Source organism: Perna viridis, chromosome 8, assembly GCF_037379345.1.
Source record: "Perna viridis isolate PV_CMFRI_1.1 ecotype Kerala chromosome 8, ASM3737934v1, whole genome shotgun sequence".
Taxonomy (NCBI): Eukaryota; Metazoa; Mollusca; class Bivalvia; order Mytilida; family Mytilidae; genus Perna; species Perna viridis.
The window spans coordinates 4,958,658-4,984,695 of record NC_142452.1 but is presented as its reverse complement, the minus strand read 5'-3'; the positions used below and the strand labels follow the sequence as shown (position 1 = coordinate 4,984,695).

Here is a 26,038-nt window from a genome sequence, read left to right as displayed (position 1 = left end):
GCATACAAATTTGTCCATGGTAGTTTACATGACTGTCATCTACGTTTTAATAAAGGGCAACAATCGGCACTGATACAAGTACAATAAGATGGACGACACATTAACTTGTCTTTCAACATATATACCAATACATATGTACAAGAATATGTATCATGTTATAATTAAGATGAAAATCATGAAGCCTCTCCCTCCTCACCTTCCCCTAAAAATGTTGACCTGTAAGATTAATATCTTTTAGGTCATCTTACAGTCCTTGCTCCAAACAAAAGTCTGAGCAAGATTACGATATTCAGCCCAGAAAACGTTTGGAAGAAGTGTCTGATATTCGTTGACGATTGCCTGAAGAATCAATTCTAGAATTTAATTTTCTTCTCAAACTTCAACAATTATGCCCAAAAATGATGTTGGTGCTTTTTTTCTTATAAACAAAGTCTTTCTGATGAGCAGAAATATCAACTATTATGAAACCATTACATTCCAAATAAGACCTAAATATATGAATGTCCCATTACAAAGTATGATGGTCCCAAAATAACATTTCAGTGGTCATGGCTAGAAAGATACACAGGCCTTGTTTATTCACCCTCTCTTCACAGATTCTTTTGTATCTTGTTTTTATTTGGATCCGATAATTTGAGTATGTTATCATAAAACTTCTTTTAGATATGTGGATTATGCACATGATAGGCTGGCAAAATATTTCTTAAAAAAAATTTTTTAAACTTTTATAAGAGTATGTTATACTATAGTACATAAAACAATTTTTCAGACAATCAAAATCCATTTGAGACATCCCCCACCCCCAATTTTTTGTTTGGATCCATCACTGTTGTTTATAGGATTTATTTACCATTTTTGAGTGGGTCAGGAAGGTAATTTAAAAAAAAGGTTGTTAAGGGGAGTTTTTTCATGAAACCATTATTTTATTATTGTGTCTTGAAAAAAAAATAATTCAAAAATAATTATGCGTAAAACAATTTATTAATATTGACAAAATATTCATAAATTATCATCATTATCACAATCATTACAGATTACAATGTTGTTTGTAAAAATAAAATATAATCAACTAATTATTAAATATAAAATCATGGAAAAAGTATTACATTTGTAGGTTTCCATATCTATATTTCCAACCACTAATATAAACAGTTAAAAGTCATTCTATTCAATATATAAAATTAAGGACTAGCAATTTATTATACAAAAATTAAGTAACACCTGATACGAACAACTGTAAATCATCGAGGTAGAAATCATTGAGGTAGAATATCATCGAGGTAGAATATCATCCAGGCAGAAAATCATCAAGTTATGATATCATCCAGGCAGAAAATCATCAAGGTATGATATCATCCAAGTAGAATATCATCATGATATGGTATCACCCTGGTAGAATATCATCCAGATAGAATATCGGCAGATAAACTGCATTAGGTTCACAACACTAAAAGTTGTACATGAAACCTGGGACAAGGGACACTATATTCTATATACACTAATGACTTGGGGCTTATACTCAGGGCCGGATCCAGACACTTTGAAAAGGTGGCTTGCTACCTGAGGGTCCTAAAAAAAGAAGGGTGCTAGGACATTACATGTATTTGCCAATAATTGTCAATTTTTCACATAAAAATCACAAATTCTCCAATAACAAGGAGGGGTGTGCCACCTCTGGATCTACCAGTGATATTGGTGTTAACCTTAATATATCTATTCTCCTCAATGCCATTAACATAACTCTCAGTGCACCTAGCAAAAAACCTTATGTATTCCAAATGGACGACAACTATGAATCAAGATAAAACTGAAATTATTAATTTCTAAAAAGAAAATAATTCTACAAATTTGAAAAAATTCCAACTTTTTTTAGCCTAACTTTTTTTATAGTATGTTTTATACAAGAAAATATTGTCAAAATGAAACGTTTTTAAAAGCAGTGTCTTATAATGCAAAGGTTGGGTACCAATATATAACTGATGTTAATTGTACTGTGCTTTTCATTCATTATGAATGAATAAAGTTATTTAATTGGTACATAATACTACAACAAAATAAAGTATTCAGTACTAATTATAATACATACTATTCATATTATAGGTCACTGATCAAACCCAATTAAGATCACAAGTAATGTTGTAAGCAGACAACCTATACTGAGAGTAACAGTGAGGGTGACTCCACTAACATGGCTAATCAGAGGCTCAATTCAAGGTTCAAGATTTATACGCTGCTTACAAAGCATATCAATATCAAAGTTGGCCAAATGAATAAAAAAAGTTCTGATAACATTTTTCTATATGAACTGTATAGGAGTGAACATGACCTACAAAGCAGTTTAAAAAATAGCAATACAGCCTTTGTACTATTACCAGATTAGCATAAAAAATCAAGTGAAATGAGGCATTGCCTAAAATGCAAGATAATATATCTCTCTATATATTACTAAATATTTTGGAAAATAAAAAAATAATTGAACCAACTTTTCAGTGAGACATCTTAGAAACAATCTACATCAGAAATTAGAATAGATAATCATTCAATGTAGATTCAACTAAACAATTTAACAATTTAACTGCAACTGTTTGAATGTTAGACAGTTCCATTTTATCCTCCATTAATGCATGATTTAGTTAAAAACAAGACTGATTATTACAAGAACTATCCTCTAAAACTCATAAATGTTCTTAGGCAAAATACACAGTAAAGAGAATGTAGAAACCAAATCTGATGATATGAGCTAAACATAGTAATTTTATCCCACCATTTTTGAAGTTCAAGTGTAATGCTAAACCCATTATGGTGTAAGAGATTTGTTCCCTAACTAGCCAATTTATCTTAAAGTTTCTAGTGTTTACTATGTCATTTGTTTCTTTCTTGTCATTTCATTGAACTGCAAACCAATTTTCGTTTTTCTTTTTGGAAAACAAAAATTTGTACTTGATCTTTAGTAGTGAATGAATTTAAAAACTAAAATAAAACATACATGTCACCATTGCCTGAGTGTTCAACTGACCCCCTCTTAAAAGGTCACAGAAAAAACTCTAGAAAACATAAACTTAATGAATCTGTCTGTTTTTTTTTTAAGTTGAAAACAATGTAAAAAGAAACAAGTTTAAACAGATCATTTTATACTTAGTTTTTTTTTCTCATGAAACCATGTTGGCTGAAGATCTACAGAAACCATACATTTCTACTATCAATTCTTGAAAAAAAACTGGTGTGAAATATAAATGTTGTGAAGACAATTGCTAGTTACAAAGTTTGGTATTGATTTAAGCTACACTTAGAGTGAGACAATAAAACAGATAATGACTGTTAGATGACAACAATATAACTTACGAAGATTGGAAAAATATATATAATAAATTTTATAGTGGTCAGTTGCGTGTCTGTTGAATTAACTGTACAATCTGTCTAGTAATTTCTGGTATTTGTGTTTTCTGTAATAAATGTCCTCCTCTATCAAATTGAATAGCTTTGTAATACCAATTCATTTCACCTAAAATATACACACAGAAATTACATATATATATGGACATACATCAATTAAAACTTTAGGACAAATGCCTACAATACATTTCCCATTAATTTGTATTATCTCTCCTTGCAAGGATTTGGCAAAAACTGTCATGCTGAATTATCTTCATAATGGTAAACATCTCTACGTGATGCAAATCTTTATAAAGAGGTTGATAAAAATCTATTGCATATGTATGGAGGAGTGGTTGGTAATATCAGCCAGCAAATCATCCACATATAATTTAATTTGATTTGAGAATAAGCATTTTGATTGGATGGTTTACGTTGAGGAATCCAAGCATAACCAACTTTGGGAAAGTTTACACTTGTTGCAGATCTTGAAGTGTAAACTATCCAAATAAGTTGTGAAACATTGCATAACATAATAAAAAATGAAAACAATACTTGAATAACTATTTTCCTGACACAATATGATTGATTAACCAAATTTAACCTCGGAAGTTAGTTAAGGATATTGTATGAAGAAATTATGCCACAAATTTTTGTAAAGTTAATATAAAATCAGATCACAGCTTGGTATAACAGCAATGTCAAACCGAGAACATATACATTTTTTTTACATACTTTCTTTCTCCATTAACTCTTCTTGTATATTTTCCTTCCTGTTATTTTCTCTGCATAGATTAATGATCCCTGATTGGTTGATTCCAATGTGATTTAAAATTGTAAAAGGAATGTCTAACTCTAAAATCTTATCTGTTGTTGCAAAGGCAAACAGTGCTGGCTTCTTTTGATCCTTCATAGACATAGCATGATCTAGTATCTACAATAAAAGAAATCAGATATCATTGCTACAAAAAAAAAACAAAACAAAAAAAACAAATATATGTATTGACCATGCAGACCTTGTATGGGAAAAATGATATTGTAATCAACCAAAATAATGCTAATACCCAGTAAAATGTGGTGTGATTAAAATACAACAAACCATCAGTAATATATTGGTTGTTTTTAAAGCCTCTTCATCCACAGACTGAACAGTCTTAAGCAAACTGTATAACATGACTTGCAATGTAGTGAAGTTGTATACCCTAATGATAATCTGTCAGAGTACCAATTTTGCTGTGTAGATATGGATGATATATAAAATGTAGCTAGAATATCGACACAACATAGAGAAAATAATAGTGCATTGACTCGACATAAAACTGTTTTATGGATGGGCTTAGAACTGTGAGAAAATGTGAGGCCACGCTGAGCATTTTCACCCGTAGGAGATTTCGTATATCAAAGTTTTTGTCAAGTCAATGCATTGTTATTGTCTTTATACTGCAACAAAATTTTAAACAATATCCTGGCCACTTGTACCAGTAATGTAACATCTGTGAAGTCACAACAGAAAGCTATATTCAATGAAAGTATATCACTAATGGTGAATATATGGTCATTGCTTTCTGACTGCTCAAATAGAACGCGCCAGTTGGAGTATAAAGAAAAAACATACAGCAACAATAAGTCTTACCTTTTCGTACTCAGCAGTAATAACATTCTCAACAGCTATTTGTAATGGCTGAACATCATACTTAGAAAATCCTGCAATATATACATATCATATTTGTCAGTGAGAGACCCTTAATTCCAATAATCTCTGAAATCATATTTTAGCAGAAACAGTAGACTTCTGTGGATATTAATTACTACATCTGTAAAAGGTTGTATACCCTACCGCCACAATATATATAGGGTAAAACAATATATGTCTATTGTTCAAGGGATATTGTCATGCAAGCTAGTATATTAACTGATACTTAGGTGAGTGAAATTTTAAATTATATTTGGTCAAAAAACAATCTAAATTCCATGAAATTTTAATCATGACCTGTTTCAGGTGGAGGTATAATCAATTTCAGGCAAAGAGCTTCCTTTCCTTCCCATAATAAAATATACAACATTTGTGACATAATGAAACACAAACATTTTATGACAACTTACAAAAAAGTAACTTTAACAAGCAGGATGTTCTGAAAGGTGTACCAATCACAATAAAAATAATAAAAAAAATATATAAAAAAGTACAGCTACTAGCTACTAATATCCCAATCTCCTTAAAGAAAATTAACTCCATATGAATTAAAATGTATTCTCTCATTGAACAATTATTAGACAAATTTCAACACAAAAGGAAAGCCCTGTGAGCTGCCTAAACTAAGACCTCTCAACTTGCAAAAAACCTAAATATCAGTTAACTTTACATTTTGACCTACTGACCACAAAATAAAACAACATCCATTATAAGTATATCTTGTCAGTAAATAAGGCTTTCAACTGTGCATGATTCATTAGAATTTATTGAGCAAAATTTAAGTCAAGTGGTAATAACCCTTTGCAGGGCATATACTGATACCACTGCAAAGGTCAAACCTTACACAGTTGGTAAAGTAAAGGACACAATATACAATTTTATGGAGATCCATATATAACTACTGGATTTATATAGTCAAGTTTATTCATACTTATGGTTCAACTTCATGGACATCCATACACTTTATTAAAAACAAGAAAAAAACTGGTACAATATCAAAGAGATACATACCTAAGATTTATGCTTAAAGGGAAATACCACCTTTGCATTAAGTTAGGCTCTTATGATAAATCATACCCATGTAAACAAAAATAAATAACCTTTAATGCAAAATGCACTTTTATAAAATGCTCAAGGCTATGCAAAGTTCGAAATCCTTGAAATATAAGGGGATGGCCATCTTGCAGAACTCTCCTATCTGAAGGAAGATCATAGTCAGACTTTACTGATTTTTACCCATAGCTTCCGATTGGCTTGTGACGTCACTAAGTCGGTTTGATACTGATACAAGTACTGCAAATAATATGTAAACAAAGAATATTCCGTAAATATTTCTATGATCCTGTTTATTTAATCACCAAAACACGATGACTTGTCAAGCTTACAATTGCACAAATGATAAAAGAGAAATGTTCTGAAAGTTTTTACCAGCAACACAAACGTTCTGTGGAAGTCATGGAAGTAGCCATAAGATTTTTTTATACAAATACTAGCTATCTGGCTGCAAATTCCGTTGTTCGTCAATGATGTCTGACATTTGCTTACATGTTGTGCCTCAATCTCTTCTATTTATTTTGGGTTGAATTTATAGGGGGAAAGTCCAAAATTAGCGGTTTCTTCGGACATCATAATCAATTACCTATTTACTTTCACTTTACAAACCAACTTCGTGACGTCACAGTTCAACTGATCAAGGTGGCATCCATAGGCGCGGGAAATTCAAATTTCCTAATAATAAATCTCGTCTAATTAATTAAGAAAAGAAAATTATTTTGTTTCAATTTAATTTTCATGAATATTTCACAGATTAGTTTCAATATTTATGACTAGCACAATAACATGGTCTTCTCCTTTAAGTTTTAAAATCAAATTTCAAGAAATCCTTGGTTTTGGCCGAATTTGGCCTCTAACTTCAAAAGAGTAAGGGCCAACAGCCCCAAAAAATCAATTCAAAGCTTCCTTTTACAGTTTATAACCTTGATGAAAAGTGTTATCAAGATACTTCCACAAATATTCTATTAATCATACAAAAACCAAGTGTGTATGAATGACTATGTCACATCAAAAACAAGAAGACTATGGATGCCAATGACACATCAAAAACTAAGTGAGTATGAATGACTATGTCACATCAAAAACAAAGTGTATATGGATTTCAATGTCACATCAAAAACAAAGTGGTGTATGGTTTTCGATGTAACATCAAAAATTAAGTGTGTATGAATGACAATGTCAGATCAAAAACAAAGTGTGTATGGATGACAATGTCACATCAAAAACAAGGTGAATAATGGACATCAATGACTCCAAAAACCAAGTGTGTATGGATATCAATAAAAACCAAAACCAAGTGTGTATGAATGACAATGTCACATCAAAAACAAAGTGTGTGTGGATTTCAATATCACATCAAAAACAAAGTGTGTGTGGATTTCAATGTCAAATCATAAACCAACTATATATTCATGCTAATGACACAGGGAAAAAAGAGTGTATGGATGACATTGCACAACAAAAACAAAGTGTGTATGGATAACAATGACTTTCACTACCAAACCGCAAATATTTTGTGCCTGTTTTAAAACTGTTTACTGATAGAAGGAGCTGGAGTAAAACACAAGCTGAACTGACAGACATGCATGGTTACCTATAGTCAGTTTACAAATTTGGAAAGATGTGCTATTTAGCCCTTCAATAATAACTGGAACATGTGTGCACCTACCAATGATTTCATAAAACTTTGGCAAAAACCATAACAAGGGCTGAAATACTGGTTTCTTCAACAGTTTTGCGAAGAATAACAACAAGTTGAATGGTCTTGCATATCTATAAATAAAACAAATAGTGTGATAATGTAACAATGATGTAACACTCTGCACTTACAAAGCTAAGCTTGTGAATGTTCTTAGCAATAAAAACAATAACAGCATACTAAAGTTAATTATTGAAAGTTTTTAAAACACTAGTAGAGCAGTATAAAAATTATAAACACAAACAGCAATTAATCCACATAGTGCATCAATGAAAATCATTTACTCACAACAAATATACTTTATGCCTTTTCCCTTTTTTTTTTATTATTTTCATGTTTTTTCATGGCAAAAATGATCAAAATTCAAGAAATCTTGCTCACTACTACACATAATCCTAGTTATCATTAAAAAACCAGTCTAAACAAGACCCAAGGAAATAAAATCAAAACCCAAACAAATTAATTATTTATAGCTCGTGTTTGCAATGTTGATTGTATATATATTCTGACTCTAAATAAAGATTTCTTACTTACTAGTTTTAGACCTTTTTGCAAGCAAGACCCTCAAAATGTGGGTAGTACAAAATTTGTTTTTCTAAAAAGTAAGTTTCTGGTGTCAGAAATACCTATGTGGCTTTCCTCCAAGAAAACAAATAAATGCACCAGATTTTATTCTGTCCATCTTTGCTGTTGCCCTGAATCCTAGAAATGACCCTGCACTGTGTGAAACCAAAACATCTACTCTATAATAATATAAGACAAAATAAACATCTTTGATAAAGCACATGAAACATACATGCAACAAATCCTTTCAGAAATTCAAGTTTTCTACTTGGCAAATTGGAAGTGGAATATTATATATAACTTTCCCACACCAAATAAAAATACTTGCCCTTGGTGACGGTAGAGTGGAATCTTACAACACTGCAAAGAGTCAGAAATGGCTGGGTTGCCATAAAATGTGACAGACCTGAAAATGCATCCAAAATATCAGACCCTTGCTGAAGTTGCATACCGAATATCTAGTGGCTTTGATTTATAGTTGCTCAGAAAAATGTTACAAAATTATGTCTTATTGTAAATGAAGTTTTACAGGGTATACTTTTTGTTGTTTTCTTATGTTTTTAGGTATTCTTTGAGATAACATTAATTTTATTACATAAATATATAATAAAGTGCCCCAATTAAGTGTTCAATTTGGCACAGCTTGATATAACTACAGAGGTCATTGGGTAGTTTATAGTCAAGCTTGATACAGCTATGGTTTTGGACAGCCATTAAAACACTGACACAGCATAGGTATTTGACACAGAATTTAAGTGTCCTATTACTTTTAGTTCAATATTCAAATTCTATACAGTTTATTCGGCATAGAGTATCTCTAAAAATTAAATGGTTGCAATCAACCAAAGTTTAATATTGGACTTTTCAGATCAACTTGAAAACATTTTACAATAAAGAATTTTGCAGAGGGTAGAATGATATGACAGAAGCATGTTGAACAGCATGGGGACTTACAGTTCTTAAAAGACACAACAACTGGTTTGAAGACAAAAAAGCACAAAATTCAATTACCAGTAAAGGTGAAAAAATTTTGCTTTCATGGTCCTAACTAAAGATTTTGCCTTCAATCCCTCTTACTAAATAAGAAATATTTCAAATCTGATTTTTAAATGCATTTTTTTTTCTCACCAAAATCTAACCAAAAAATAAAAAAGTTGATTTTTTTTGGCATGGCCCCTATGGTCCCTTGAAACTTGAAAACTGGAATAGATATCTGAAATCTGATTGATAAAAGGCAGGCTAGGATTTTCATTAGCTATCCAATGAAAAAAACAATTTCAAAAGAGACCAAAAATAAAAGGTAAATCTTTTTGAGCATAGCCCCTTTGGCCCTCTATAGCTCAAAAACCGTGACATTGGAAATCTGATTGAAATATGCAATCAGCGATTTCATAAGCAATATATCTAACTAATAAAAAAAAATTTCAGAATCTGACCAAAAATAAAAAGATTTTTCTTGGGCACAGTTTAATTTCATACCTTTTAAATCCAAAAGGGTTAAAGATATGTATCCTGTGAACACATTTTAAAACAGAATTTCAAAAAGAATACATTGACATCAGAATTATCAAAATCGGATTAACAAAAAACTTTTTTAATCAGTACTTGTGATAATAACTATTTCCACCTTTTAGCTACTTATTTTCAAAGTTAAAACTATAGCGCCTTTCACCATGTCCAGAGGAAGAATATGTTAAAACTGCAAAACAACCAGATAAGTTTGACTCACGCTATTGTATATAAACAAAAGGTAATGAACCCCAATGACATTAATGTCATCAACACCACTCACCATAGGGTAATACTATTATAGATCTGCAAACTTTTCTTTCAGTCATATTAAAAAGAAACATAGAACACACAGTCAAATTTAGTGTTGGAAAGATCTCAATGAATTAGAAAGGGATGTACAGCAGGTATCCAGCCAGATGGCCAGTGGACTGCCAAACATTGTCTGTCTTATAACTTGCAGAAGTATTTTGACAGATTTGGATATGTATCCATTTCTGATTGCAAATATATATATCCTTTTCAAACTCAAATATCAGAATATATTGTTAAAAAAATTTTATGTTGGTTCTTCAGCTCTTTTATGTGCTTTATAGTTGATTTGATTGGTTATAGGTTATAATTTGAATATACTGTTATACGTCTTATATGCCCTTCAAACTTGGCTTCATTTGGGATAATCTGTTAAAAAGACTGGAAAACACAAAATTTTGTGCAACTTTTTTTTATAATTATCAGTTACAACTCGTGTAAAAATTTCTAGTCAACTGATGTGTGGCCACTTCCATTCCACACAAAAACCATCTTAAAAATTGCAGAAATGTTAAAAGTTGAAGGTTTTCAGTCTTACAGTTATGAGCATTCACTAATAGAGCAAAAAGCGATCCAGAAAAATATATCTGTTGAAACATTCTGTCTTTGTACCAGAAACTGAAATCCAAATCAGGTGACCTAAAGTGCCAATCAAATCCATTGTATCAAACGAATATCTCCCTTTACATGTATACAGGCATTGTTAAGATGCTAGATTCATGTATTTATACTACATAGTTCAAATAACTTACAACATTGACCATTGTGGATTTTTCCAGAAAGATATATTTTACCACATACATGTATGTCTAGCAATTTATGTAGACCTGGACAGAAACATTTCACAATATGCAGTTTGTGCACAATTAACTTTAATTAAAACATTATTTAAAATCAACTTTGACGAAGACATGTATACGTCCAAATTTCAGAATAATGCATGTCTTCATAGTTAAAACTGGTTTTTACACATAACAAGGGTCAATAAAACATGAGACATTGAAATAAATCACTGTAATATAGTTCATGTTATGTTTGTTGAATTCTTTATGCTGCCCAATGTAAATATATTTATAAATGTTACTGTTAACGCACACAAGTGAACATGTGTTAATGTTTACAAATCATAAACATGTTTACAGGTATGACTATAATCAAGTGTGACGTACTGACATGTATACCTGTAAAACGGGTATTTGTTTTATTTATGAATACTTCTTTAACGACTAACACCCCTGTTGGCGGGTTCATGCAAAGCATGATCTTCTATTATAAGGGTATAAATAAGGATGTTTGAAGGATGTTCGTCATTCGAAGCTTTGCCTAGTAGCACACCGGTTACACCCCCCCTCCCCCAACCCACCACCAAAATTCCTTATCTAAAATTTTTTTAAAGGTGTCTCTTGTAGTAAAATCTAATTCTGTCGATTATGAAATATAACGTTTATCAGAAATTAAATTTTATTTTATGTTTTGTAGAATGTGTATTATTAATGCTGTTTTTGATGTCTGGAAAGTCAGTGTTTGGACAGGCAGTTCATGGTGTTTGTAGAAATTTCTGAGTTACAGAAGGACTGTATAGAGTCTGGACTGTTTTGGTCTCGGTGATGAGACTATTAAAATAATTGTTTTTTGTATAATAAAAGTGTGCTACTCTGGCTAAGAAAGCTCATTTCTACAAGTGTCTAGTTTTAATTGTTTAAATAATTTATGTTCGCTTGAGCCAGGTGAGCTAGAACATAAAGCAGAATATAGTGTCAGACTTGCGATGTGTGCCAGAAAACTGTGTGCCACAACTGCACCACAAAAGTGTGCCAAAAAAAACGCAGAAAGATAGGTGCAAAGTTGCCACAAAGAGTTTGCAGTAAAACTAATTTGCATGTGAAATACGTATTTGCTGCAAGTCTGCTGCATAGTTTTGACTGGTTTGCCAGAATAGTGTGCAAGAGACTAATTTTTTTGGTATGAGGGAACAATGATCCTTGTTGGTATAATAACTTGACAAGCATATTGTTTCATGTGACAAAATGATGGTGAAGTCCTATTTTTACAAGTATTGCTTTTGTTGTTTCCAAATAATGACCAATATTGTTACAAAAATAGGGACTTTCATCATACACACTTCTAATGTCAATGCAGGGAAAATTTGGTTGGCTGTTCATTTGACAACCTCTTATTTTAGTGTGTGTGTGCTGTTGCAACAGAAGTTTAATAGAATAGTTTTTAACCCATTAAGGGATTGACCAAACTTACTTTAATATCTAAAGATTTTTAGAAAATCATTCGAAGGCCACTTAGCAGTGGGTCACATAAACTAGAACTATACTCCTTCCAAAGTTGAAATATGTATTTTTTATCTCCCTTTTTGTGTCATAGTGACTGACTATCTACTTGAAGTATAAACCAAAACAAAAAACAAAAACAAAAAACAATGGATCCAGTATAAAAGTTTGTGATGAAGGTGTAAACTACAGACCTTTCCAGTTTTAGCTTGTCCAGAATTTTGTTCAGCATTTCTTCTTTGCCAGAAGGGCTATAGTCAATACTATATATATCTTTTGGATGGAGTTGGCTTTTACCACACCCTGTGTGAAAAAAAAAAAGCATTATTCACCTCCAATATTAACTAAGTCAGCATTAGCGTCACAACTAGTATAATGTTAGTCCACAGTACATTCAGGAGTTTCTGAATTTGATAGAAAATTGGATTGCCTTTGTATTGTCTTTATCACACTTTACATGTAAAACGTGTCAGCTAAATCACTTAGATTTAAACACCAAATACCAACTCAGGAACACAAAGAACATAAGCAAATCTCTAATAATAATACTTTCACAATACATGTGTATATAATTTTTCCTTTAAAATATCATTAAATCCTTGGATAGAATGCTATACCATCAGTTCATGATACATCTGTCCCCTTTACAAATAAAACAGTGGAAACAAGTAATCATCAAAATTTCATGAAACAGCATTTTTGAGTTACATTTGTGTAGTACTACAATGTATCAGAAAGTGAGAAAATACAAATGAAGTCCTATTACTCAAAAATGTCAAATTGGAATTTTTATCTAAAAATTTACAAGAAGCTCACATAAATAGAAATGAACAATTCGCCATAGTATCATGGAAATTGCTGGAAGTATTTTCAAGATATTGTCAAAAGTGTGAAGGATGGACAGACAACAGTATAATTGTGAAGACAATATATAAATAGAAAAATTCAATGTTTTTACTTGATGAAAACATAATGATAAATAGACACCTGGAAAATCTGGAGCAACACACTGAAAACCATATTTGGCAAGTTCACATGACAAACCATGGAAATCCCCACCATCGCCTGGTAACCCATGTAAACACAAAATTACAGGGTCTCTAGGCTCCCAATCATGCCTATGAATAGTTCGGACATTTACATCAACTGAAATATTTTTTTTTCCATAATCATAAGGTCTAAACTGCATGGGTAGAATCTGTTCATAGGATAATATGTATTGGTCTTTTTCTGCAATACTAGCTTTAGTAGTATATGATCTTCCATAATGTTGTGTTTTAAAAACTCTCTTAAGGACTCTGAACATTTGAAAACTGGTGGTCATTCCTTTACTAAAAAGGTCCTCCTCCTGTTTAGGTTCATTTCCTACAATTGGAGAGAAAAAAATAATTAAGCTTTTTGTATTAAGTTTTAAAAGTCTGGATTTTCAGCTGAAATATTTGTAGCAAAAGTGCTAAATGATATGCTTTGAACAGATTGATAAAGACCTGATAGGTAGAGACTAATGGTATAGAACACAATTATTAAAACTTTAAACAACTCTAACATAGCATTGTGATAAAATTTTTGACATAGCATTGGTTTCTCTCACCAAATGGAAGTGATAATCTGTATATACCAGTATACATAACTTATTTTTGTATTTCTAAATATTTATTATCTCTGAATACTCAAACTAGTGAGTTATGTTTATTTCTTTGAAAAAATGGTTCAAAATTGATGAAAGCGGGTATGGGTGTAGCAGTAGAGATGTACTTTGATAGAGCCGTTTCATTATGTTCGAGGTGGTAGAATCCACCACCAAGCAAACAAAGATGATAACAACAATGTTAGTTTTTTAACTGGCAGGGATGATTTTACAACGTCATCAAACAAAACGGAAATTGGTAAAATTGGATATAAATAAACAGTAAAAAAAAGATCAGTAACAGTAAAATCCAGATTTCAATTTGCGGAATTCCACTAAAAAGCTGAGATATCATCAATGAACTTGATAGACACTCCCTGTTACTGTAGGAAAAAAAAATTATAAAACTCATCCCTGCCCAAATTTTTCAGAATAGTTGGATAATAATCTAGAAATTTTATTATTATGACCTCAAGTTGTAAAATCAAATCAGTTCCTAATATCATGGATTCATGCACCACAGTACTAGCAGTCTTCGCGGTTAAGAGGTAGTCCAAAGCCAAAGGCTTATCAAAATGGACTGGGCCTGTAAATTAACTACTACAGGCCAACAGTCACTACATAGTGCATAAAAAAATTCTGAAAAATGTATTTTGGTCAATTGGATCTCTGAGTGTGAACAGGAAAGTTATTTATGATGACTGTTAACTAGTTTCCCGATGACAGTCTAGGTTAAACTTTCAATTGAAATGATATATCCCCTCTGTGTCCCAGAAAACACCAACTTGCTGTAAATAAGCATGTAACTTAAGACAAGTACTGAACAATGTCAATGTACGATCCGACACTGGCGACAGTATTCAATCAGTTTTACAAATCGAGTTCGCCTATCATTCTTGTGTCAGTTGTTGTAATTGGACTAAGCAGATATAATCATTATGGTAAAATAACAAAATCTTAATTGCTATGGAAGAGCCTACATTTTTTGTTCACCTGGCTTTGACAAAAATAAATGCTGTCTGCTTGACATTCAGAACCACTCTAGAGCAGACAATGTTTAGTTTCGTACTTGTACTTGCGGTGGGAAAATAAGATGAATATTTATATTGTTTGTTGTTTAGGGACAAAAGGATATTTATTTAATAACCTGTTGCATTAATTGCTTTTTTAGCTTGTGTTTATCTTTTTTTCCAATTATTTAAGAAATAATTCCTGTGTCCGAAACTAAATAAAAGTTCCGAGAGAGGTCATGTGCTTTGACCTGACCGCAGTTGATTGATGACATGACCGAGTTTCTGATTATGTCAGTCGACAACATCTAATGCAAAATTTCAAGTAATATACTTGTGTCCTGTAGACGTGTCCATTGATCTGAACTTTAAACTGTAAGTCAATGTCTACAGTTGAACAATTCTGTTCATTGTAGACTGTAGACGAGTGTAGTAATTTGTATTGTAGTTTGTACTGGTAGAATGAATTGGTATTTTTAGCACCCAAAAACCGTACGTGATCAAAATAGGGCACCGCTGAAGTGAATGTCTGAGGTATAAGGTTCTTATCAGCTGATCAAAGCATTCTGCAACAAAACCTCCTTTGAATGTGTTTAAGGTATAGAGTGACGTAATCTTTTAGAGATTTTACATGTACCATCGTACAGACTACAGTCCAGACTCGCTAAACTATACATGAAAATATACATGTACTAAATCCTAGGCTTTAAATGAATACAAAGATGTCTGCAATTGCTAACTGGATTGAATTAGATTTTAGTTGTGTCATTATAATATGAGGAATTCAATGGCTATAAGTGCCAGCAAAGTCCTAAGCAAAAATATCAGGTTCGCTTTTCGACAAATCAGACTTATGTCATTTATCATTTAGGCAAAAAAATATGTCTGTTTAGGGTTACATTCCTCCCAAAAATAGGGTAGGTTGGTCGGCATTTTCATTTTATTTTTTCTCAACCAAAGTTGAGCCTATATTTGTAAAATAGCATCATGTTTAAGTCATGAATGTGTATGGTTTTAGTAGAAAGTTTAATTTTTAACATACACACTTGTTAATCATGTCTTTTATTACAATACACTTATTTTTTGTAGGAATTTTTAACTAAATATATGTACACTGTATTTACGCTTGGATTTACGTGATATAAATAAGTCTCCTATTCAAACAAACGCTTTTGTGACCAGGTTTTTAACATACTTTCAGTTTTACCGGAAATTATCTGTATTATAACGGAAATTTGCAGAAATTACCAATTTTGTCAATTTTGGAGAAAAAATGTATTCGGGTCAGACAGGAAACCCGATACAGACATATTTTTTTTTTTGGCCTTATCAGTTTATGTATGAATATTTCATCAGTAATAAGTGGAAGACGTCAAATATGTAAAATTATCAAAAGAACGGTTATGGGCAGTCTTCGAAATATACTGGTAGTCTGAAGGCCGTGGTGTGTTAAAATTTCACAGTCAGGAATGTAAAATATTGGGCTTCAAGCACTTGTCAAGCCTGTGGAAATTAATACCACTATTTTTAAAATCTTATTATAATTTTTCTATTTGTTATTCTCAGTGTCTGTGAAAGTAATTGAAAAGGCATTAAGTGATGGATTTCAATATTCTGTTTCTTAATTTTCAGTACCATTAACTGACCCTGGAGAAACAGTCCTCACCTAAACTATGCACTTCTGATTACAGAGAACCAGATGTACATGTAGTGTCAAAGTTGTTTATGTATTTGCTCCTAAGTTGTCTCTTAATGCAAAACCATGATTAAAATATTAACAGATTGTCAATGACAAAGTGATGTGAGTTTGAGTTATGTTGAGGGTGCCAAACCGGGGAAAAGACATAAAATGACCCCAAAAGTGGAAGAGTAAAAGAAATCTAAAAAGGAGTAAAAACTTAAAAGGGAAAGAAAATTTCAGAAGCAGTGATTGGTTAGTTTGTGCCTGTAGAATTGATGGTGGGCCTGTAAATTTTTCTCAACTTGCAGGATCGGTGCTGGTGGGCTTGTAAGCAGTGTTCTAGGATTTCACTTTCACATGTGTAAACTTGGTGTAGGAATGTTGTCAATTATGCAAAACTTTCCCTTTGGCAAGTACAAAACTTGAATTTTTAATAGATTTATTGTTTGGAAAGCAAACTTCAAATGTGGGAAAGCTATTTCTTCATTTAGAGTTTTTCTATGGAAACCTGAAATTTAAAAAAATTCTAGAACACTGGTAAGTTGAAAAGTTGTGTGTGAAGATTGGTTCAGGGTTCAGCATAGATTGCAGGGTTTAGTCAAGATCCTTCCAACCGGGAGTAGGTTTTTTGAAAAATAACATTGACGTCTTTGAAACTTTTCTCAACTCTGCATCTTCTATATTTGTTAGACTTCAGTGTTTCCCGATGAAGTATTTTACTTGGACAAAACTTTCTCAAGTGCCATTATGATGAATTTTTAGATGAAATTCTATACATTTAAGAACAAGCTTTCCTGACTTACTACTTTTGCCATTATACAAGTGTACTAAGAGACAAGAGAAACCTTATATGGTCCTGAAGGAACAGTAATTCATACCACCTTTCATTTTGTTAGCCCTTTTGTGTTATATTTATCTCCTTCCAATACGGCTTAAATCATCCTGGCATATGGTTTGAATTGTCCCAATACTAAAGACTAAAGTCCAGATAATCATGATATCTGATGAGGCATTTATTTAATCTGATGTTTATATCAAAGGGAGGTGACCAAGCAAGATAAAAATTAGCCTCCCAAGACAGCATAATTATTTGGACTACCCTGATATACTCTCAGAATTGTCATGGTCTAGAATGTTTTTGGCCAAATTGCCCAGTATTCATATAGATTTATGAGTGAAGAAAAATTTTAGTTTTTAAGGATTATATGCAAAGAAATATGTTTTTCCCAATTTTTGTGGGACTTAACCCAGTATGCTTTTACTTGGATCTGGCTGAAAAAATATGGTCTGACTGTTACATTTAAAAGGACATTTTATTTTTAAGATAGCTGGGGTATAATTCTGGTTTATTGTAACCAGAGGTTTATAGTTACTGTTATAAGGTGAATTATAGACTCTACATTTGCACATTACACAGCACAGTTTATTTCTCAATAAATTTAGGAAATATTTATAGTTGTTTTTGACAGTTTAAAACATGCAAAATATGATTATAAATGTAATTCATGAGGAACGATATTAAGCAATGTTTTATACTATAGTGAAAGAGTAGTCAAAGGAAGCAAGGTTATAGCGGTAATCAAAAGAATATAATCCAAGGACAAAGACCAGACATGGAAAACAGACATACACAACAAAGAACATAAAGTAACTAAAATCATACTTACAAAGTAACAAAAGCAAATGAGCAACTCAGACCACTAAAAACTGGGAGCATGGACCAGGTGCATCGGTAGGGTAAGCGTCCTCTGCAAAATGTATGCATTGTAGATCCAAGGAAAGTGTTATTGTCTTTTTTTTTTAATTGGACAAACTAGTTTTATTTGTAAGAGATTACAAATGTACATGAAATTTTAGCTTGAATTCATTTTTTACAGATGGTTCTTGTCACCTGTAATTGTCTGAATATAAAAGTCAACATCAAACAAACCCCTTCTTCATTTGATTTTTTACCAGGTAAAACTTTTATGTTTAATGTGTATGTGTAAAAAAGGTATTATACATTGTATTTAACCAGAATAGATATGTATTTACATGCATTTCTGCAAATCTTGCTTTATTAATGGGTTAGAACAAAATGTATCATTTATTTTCAAAGCATTTCACAATATAAGATAAGTGGGAACTGTTATACATGTACATACATGCAATAAATTCATGGTACTCCATAAGTCATCATTTCCATTTTAAAGCAGTTTTGTCTGAAGGTTGCTCTCAATGATCAGAATCAATATGTGGAGGTTATTGTTGTTATTAGTTGTTAGTTATTGTTTAAATTCATGGTAAATTACCACAATATTGTCAGAAACTTTGAAAGATAAAATTATCATTATTTTTCAACAATATGCAAAACATTAAAAAACATAGAAAGCTTGTTGATTTACTTTTTTTACAGAATTACAAATTTTTGTTTACTGAAGTTATTGCAACTGTAACTACTGATGTTTCTTTTTTAATACATAAACTTGTGTCAGACAACAAGAAATACAATGCTCACTAAAGAATGGAACAGTTGAAAAATATGCTGATTATATTAAGAAGTAACATTTTAGTTATTGATGATAATTAATTAGTTATTTATTATATAGATTTTCTCCATAATTTATTGCTATTTTCAACATGAATTTTGGAGATTGATATTTGTGTTTTGATGTTTTGGTGGGAGAAAGTTTGATAGTGAAATTACCTAAATTGTATCACATGTGAGTTATCGTAATTTATTGCTCAAAATCCTTGTTTTTTTACACACACACACACACACACACACACACACACACACACACACACACACACACAGAGTAATAGTATAATGCTGATCTATTGAAACTTTGATGTTTGCATTGCTCAAACCAACAGTGGTTTTCTTAACCTTTGTAATGATAAATGTTGTGCTCTAACCACTCTGCAACCATCTTTATATTAAATTTGTATATTTTTAGTGACAGGAAGTGGTGATAACTCATCATTTTTACCCTTCAAAGTATCTCAAGCTGAATCATGTGATCCAGGCATTACTTTGGTAAGTATTGCTTAATAAAAGAGAGCATTGTGTTGCTACTATTGCTTTGTGCTGAAAAAAGAGTTGATGTAATGATTGATATATTGCTGATGTAAATATATACATAATCACCTTAAGCCAAAATTTCATTATCATCAATAGAAACTGATTAAAGCATTAACTTAAAATTACACTATACCTAATTTGTAAACTGACTTATATTATACTGGTAATGTATTGATTCTCCCTACAAATTATGATTAAGTTTGTATTGTCCATTCTGAAGGTACATAATGAGCATATAAGTTGGGTGTACATAAAATGGTAGAAACATCATTATTTTTTCTGCATGGTTTATCCAGTACATATGTACACAGTTCTGTCAACCTCTATACCAATATAGAAATCCCTCTTGAGAAACCAAAGTCAGTCCTTAATTATGTGACCAGTTTCTGTATGGAACCCAAAAACAATTAATTATTTACTGAAATACTTTGATTGAACTCATACTTCAGAGATCTGACGTTTGTTTTTAAAATGATTTAACAACAAAACAAGTCTGACCACAGGTGTAAAGACCAGTTGGACCAAGCAGCTCATTGATGAATAGTGGATTTATCTGAACTTCCATTTCTTCAATTAACCTGCTTTGTATTACTTTATTCAGAATTTTTAGAAGGAATTTTGAGCATTCAACTACCAAGAAACTTTATTACATGCATATAGTTATTCTATGCACATTCAATTCATGTGAATTCTAACTTATTATGGAGTTAGTTGAATATTTAAACAAACTGCTTTGCAATTTGACATGCATGTCTATACCTTTCTTCTAAATGATTACAAGGTAAAGTCACAAAACAACACATTATTAATGATGGCATAATAATTTTAGCATCACAATGAATATGATTTTATTGTAGGAACAAGAGTACTTAGTTCATAGGCAGTACATAGGAGAATGGTTGGTTCATAAGTGTCTGAATTGTCAACTTGATGTCTATGTGACTAAACCAAGGTCTTCCAAGATTCTCATTAGCCAAAATGTTTTGGTAAGAGTATTGATTTATTTTACATATTTGTTGTTTCTTGGGTTTACAATATTGTACTTTAAAAATCCTTCCATATTCACATAGAAACTTATCTAATGGTTAGCATGTATACATGTTAATCTGATGTCTACCTGTTGTTTGTAAACACAGACTTTGAGGGATTTCAGTAATTTTTTGGGGATTTTTTTTATTTTTTCTTGGAAGGAATGTCCTGTTAGCTGTCTTTGTTTTCTTGGAAGGAATGTCCTGTTGGCTGTCCTTGTTTTCTTGGAAGGAATGTCCTGTTAGCTGTCCTTGTTTTCTCATTTTTGTTTTAGAGATGTTGGGACTCACACTAAAAAAGAGCTGATGGTGGCATTTCAAATCTTGATATTGTTTGTTTATTTGTGTAAATTTTTAGGGGAGGGGGTTGGAATAAGTGTTATTTGGAAAAAGACTTTGTTTGCATTTTCATGTTCACCTATTATCCCTCTCACATTACAGGGAAACTTACACAAAATCAAGAAAAAAATAGAATCTCCATCTTGAAAACGTACGATTGGTGGAAGATTTTTGAATAAAATCACTAAATTTTCTATGGAAAATACTAAGTGATTGAATTTTTACATTAAAAAAATTGCTTTTACCTAAAAATCTCCGACATTAGACAGTGTCATTGGGGGAGAATCTCTCACATGAACTGTTGCAAAGTTTAACAGGTACTGAAAATGATTCTTTATATAGTTAAAAGATTGACAATATAAAACAATCGTATAAGAGTGAACAAACAATGAAGGGACTTTAAGAATAAACAAATAAGAAAGGAATTTTATGTAAAATGAAAGTTTCAATGTGTACAATGTTTTATTTAGAGCCATACCTAATAGGAAAACTGTGCCCACTGCAACACCTCCACCTGAAAAAGACAAGTGTATGAATTTTGTAAAAATGAAACATGTACATCAAGAGCGTCATGCAGCACAGTATGATATGACTGCAGCCCCATAACTCTGTTAAATTGGGACAAGTGTGAACACAATACTACATGTAGTTTTACCACACTTCAGCATAGTTTATTATAGAAATAACAACTGGTTTGGACACATTACAAAATTCTTGTATGGATGACTTGAATATTATCTGTGTTATTTATGTTGTTTGTTTTAGTATGATTCTGCTGTAATAGAAAGACTCAGGCAGTCATCAAACTACTCCGAGGTGTTTGGTCTGGTTTTATCAGAGAAAGGTGACAATGTTCCACAAATTTCAGGTAGGTACAACTCCTTCAGATGTTTATATTTGCATATCTACCGTAAAGTTACTATCATTGAAGGCAATTATAAATGATTCTATAATACACCAAGAAGCATTTTGATACAAGTTCTTTTAAGAGTCATGAATGAAAAAAAAAACAAATGCAAAGTAAAATTCCTTTGTTAATTTCCTAAAAAACCTCAAATCTGGATAGATTCACAGGATTGAGAAAGTTGACAAAAAATTTGGATTTACCACCTGTTGTCTGATCTTATGTTTAACTATACTTAAAATTTCAAACAAAATTTATTTCATATAAATATTACACCTTATAGATAACAACATGGCTTATGTTGCAAAAAGAAGAGCAAATTTTTGTCTTCAGATTTATTTGGTTTCAGACTTATAAAAAAAAAGAAATATTTACTTACATTAGTTTTTTTTTATTTATTGATTGTTTATGAAATAGATCATAGGTCAGGAGGTTTTGAATCTCTTCAAGATGAGATTAACCTTGTACAGGATCAGTTGACCAGCTATATCCTGCAAGAAGAGACGGCAATGGAAAATAGAATTAAGTAAGACTGTAATATAATACAGAAAAGAAGCAGTGTTCCGTCCAGAAAATGAATTTTCAGAAGAAAGAGGGCCAATATGGCTGTATGATAGGGGTTATTCATAGCAAATTGAGATAATGGACTATAAAGTGATCCTTGAAATCACCCTGAAAAAAGATCTTTTTACCTTAATTGAATTTCAAAATATTGTGCAATTTGTATCGAAACCGGTTGTTGTACCCATAATGAACTGTAATTCTCCATGTTTAAGTATGTCAAAAACTAATATTGTATCAAGACTTGTCCAAAGTGAACAGAGTTGAACTGGCTGTGGTAGTGTAATGCTGCTCTCAATGAAGCTTTTTATTTATTCCTTGTGTGCCATCTTGGTGATTACAGAGAACTGTTCTTATATAGGAAACATTATATTGCAGTACTAATACACTTCCAATCTTTATCCACTACAGACAATATGAAGGTGAACAGAGGTTACAGTTCCAACAGCTACAAGAAAAAGTAAGGAAAGAAAAGAAACAGATAATTAAGTAAGTGACATTTTAATTTGCAGGAGATCTATTGTTACTTAACATTTTTCTGTGTTGTATGCATTAAATGGAAGATTATATTATGCTATAGGCATATAAATGTTTTAATTTTATTGTTGTAGTATTAGAGAACCTATATAATTTTACTCAAATATTGTTAGCTATGTTTCACAGTTATTTCCTCTGATAAATATTGCACTTGGTCATTTTGCTGGTGAGGTAAAATATTCTGATGTGCTGCTTAGAAAATTTCAAAATTCATTCGAAAACTTTGTCACTGTTGAAAAATTTTTAAAAAAAGTGTTTTTCAAATACTTGAAAGGAATGAATTGTTTCTTCTTTTTTTTATGCCCCTGCAACGATAAGTTGGGGGGAATATTGTTTTACTCCTGTCCGTCTGTAATTCCGTCAGCAATTCTGTCCGTCCCATAAGTTTTCCGCACTTTTTTGGAAAATCCTTGAAGATACTGAACTGATTTTTTGTATGTGAGTCTTTCATGATTAGTTACAGATCGAGTTAAAGTTTGGTTCCGCTACGCTGAGTTTTACCAAAAATATGGGCCCTGGACTTTAAAAATTTCATGGAAATAAGTTTTCCGCACTTTTTTTGTAAACCCTTGAAGATATTGAACTGATTTTTTGTATTTGATTCTGTCATGATTAATTACAAACGGAGTGTAAGTTTCATTGTTCTACGCTGAGTTTTACCAAAATAATGGGCCCTGCACTTTAAAAATTGTATTGAAATAATAGTTTTTCGCTTTTTTTTTTAAATGCTTGAAGATATTTGACTGGTTTTTGGTATGTGAGTCTGTCATGATTAGTTACAGATTGAGTTTAAGTTTTGTTCAGCTATGCTGAGTTTTACCAAAATAATGGGCCCTGCACTTTAAAAATTGTATTGAAATAATAGTTTTCCACACTTTTTTTGTAAACCCTTGAAGATATTGAACTGATTTTTTGTATGCGAGTCTGTCATGATTAGTTACAAATGGAGTGTAAGTTCAATTCTTCTACGCTGAGTTTTACCAAAATAATGGGCCCTGCACTTTAAAAATTGTATTGAAATAATAGTTTTTCGCTTTTTTTTTGTAAATGCTTGAAGATATTTGACTGGTTTTTGGTATGTTAGTCTGTCATGAGTTGTTACAGATTGAGTTTAAGTTTTGTTCAGCTATGCTGAGTTTTACTCAAAACCACATGTGGGGGCATCATTTGTATCTCACAGACACAATAACACATCTGACAAAGTGCTTTTTACAATTATGAGTTATGATATAGCTGTATGAAGGTTAAATGCGGGAGCATCACTTTATCTAGTTGTAAATTATTACTGAATATCAATGCAGTTTAAGAACTTCATCATATTTAACATTTTAAGGAATCAGATTGTCATTTTAATCTACAGTATAAAAGCAAAATTCATATGTGTACAGGAGCAATGTAAAATATATGATATTTAAAAAACAGATATAACTAAATGGGTTAAAACATTCAATTTTTCATGCATCAACACAAAATGACCCTGATGAAACAAGCTATCAGAATGAAACAATACAGTACTAATGTTGGAATACTTAAATCATTGAATTTTTTAATTTGAATGTTTTACATGTATTTTTAATAATGAAATGTGGGCTTTTGTCCAATCAATATAAAGCTATACTATTACATGCACTTTGTTCATATTTCAGTTTAATGCTTAATGCACAGAAGTTTAAAGCCACTAGTGAAAATAGAGGTAATTAGACTCAAAATGTTAACCTGCTATTATAGTATTTACTGTGTTGTCATGTATTTACTGGGTACCAATTTTGTGGTTAGAAAAAAAGACATTTCATTGGGTACTTAAATGTGTGATTCTTGGGTAAAAAAATAAAGAATTGATTAAATTATAACCAAAGCAAAATTTTTTTGCTCAATATTCGAAATGAAATTGCTTAAGCATTGTTTTATGAATATGCATAGTTGTTTACTTATACAGATTTTCTCTATTTTCTACGAATTTTGACTGCAGATTACGATCTACGGATTGTTAATATTTCCTAGCTATATTTGTTAAAATTGTTAGAAAGTTCAGGATTTTATGGATCATTTCCATAGAAAACTGTAAAAAGTATGGATTGTCATAAAGTAATACAAGTAATATAAACAGATCTGAATATGTGTTCCACAACACTGAAAGTTAATATAAGTAATTTTAAGTGTGAATGGAAGTTCATCAGTTGGGGAAATTCCGAATGAAGATGCAAGTTTTTATTTCCCTGCTTATGAGTAAAAGTTCTGGTATGTCAGTATTCTTGTGAATGGGAATAAAACAGTCTTCCCCTTTGTCACACTGTTGTATCCTCAACTTCTCCTAAACCACTTGATTTTGTATTCTTTAATTTTCCCGAAACTTTTTAAAATAATTTTTAGTAGTACCTAAGAGAAAGACTTTTAGGTAATGCCCCTGTTCACTTCCATTTTTTTTTTTCATTTTTATGTCCCGCCATATGAAATGACAAGGTACAATGTAATACCCTCAGAAAAGTTGTGTGTTCATCTGTCCATTTGTCTGTCCCCCAACTGTTTTCAGATGATGACTTGTGAACAGATCAATGAAGTGTTTTGAAACTTTGCATAGTTGCTCAGTTCCATAAAATACAGGTTAAGTTTAATTTTCCCAAAATGTAGTTTTTGAATTTGGTCATTTTGAAAATTTTACCACCCCCTTTTTCACCATAATGTGGTGGGGTATCACTTAATGTTTCATTAATGTCCTTTTTTAATGAAAAATAGATTCTGGTTCTTAGACTTTGCAGTTGATTAAAAATGAGGTATTTGTGGGTAATAATAGGGCCCATATGTG

General features: G+C 31.5%; 2 protein-coding genes across 8 annotated transcripts in view; one reads left to right on the top strand and one right to left on the bottom strand.

Moving 5' to 3' along the window:
- Positions 1-965: 965 nt before the first annotated feature.
- LOC148609042 (uncharacterized) lies at positions 966-15,172 on the bottom strand. Of its 2 annotated transcripts, none has more exons than XM_088541270.1 (8): positions 15,092-15,172; positions 13,472-13,849; positions 12,679-12,787; positions 8,444-8,560; positions 7,788-7,891; positions 5,006-5,076; positions 4,108-4,306; positions 966-3,502 (listed from the first exon to the last, which is right to left on the bottom strand). In XM_088541270.1, exons 2-8 carry the CDS (start codon positions 13,806-13,808, stop codon positions 3,381-3,383), a joined length of 1,059 nt encoding a protein of 352 aa, XP_088397396.1. In that variant the 5' UTR covers positions 13,809-13,849; positions 15,092-15,172; the 3' UTR covers positions 966-3,380. The 2 variants fall into 2 exon arrangements, with proteins under 2 accessions (XP_088397396.1, XP_088397395.1); XM_088541269.1 differs by having other exon boundaries at positions 3,233-3,502; positions 15,105-15,151.
- A 182-nt stretch (positions 15,173-15,354) lies between these two features.
- The window catches only part of LOC148609040 (uncharacterized), a 28,878-nt gene continuing 18,194 nt past the window's right edge, over positions 15,355-26,038 (top strand). The window contains exons 1-9 of one of the 6 annotated variants that reach the window (XM_088540378.1): positions 15,355-15,496; positions 16,754-16,822; positions 18,680-18,758; positions 19,742-19,821; positions 20,724-20,852; positions 21,999-22,101; positions 22,555-22,663; positions 23,110-23,187; positions 24,882-24,928. In XM_088540378.1, the coding sequence (XP_088396504.1) occupies positions 18,680-18,758; positions 19,742-19,821; positions 20,724-20,852; positions 21,999-22,101; positions 22,555-22,663; positions 23,110-23,187; positions 24,882-24,928 (625 nt within the window). In that variant the 5' untranslated portion in view covers positions 15,355-15,496; positions 16,754-16,822. Of the gene's footprint in view, positions 15,497-15,638; positions 15,720-16,753; positions 17,055-18,679; positions 18,759-19,741; positions 19,822-20,723; positions 20,853-21,998; positions 22,102-22,554; positions 22,664-23,109; positions 23,188-24,881; positions 24,929-26,038 lie in introns of those variants that run through there. The other 5 variants (XM_088540379.1, XM_088540377.1, XM_088540376.1 and 2 more) reach the window with 5 other exon arrangements.

Excerpts from the sequence above, each read along its gene's own strand:
- LOC148609042 (XM_088541269.1), bottom strand. The coding sequence starts at position 15,141 with ATGTCAAGCAGACAGCATTTATTTTTGTCAAAGCCAG. Across the intron at positions 5,077-7,787 it reads AAAGTTTTATGAAATCATTG|GATTTTCTAAGTATGATGTT; the intron begins GTAGGTGCACAC and ends TATATATTGCAG. Across the intron at positions 3,503-4,107 it reads AGAGTTAATGGAGAAAGAAA|GTGAAATGAATTGGTATTAC; the intron begins GTATGTAAAAAA and ends TGTATATTTTAG.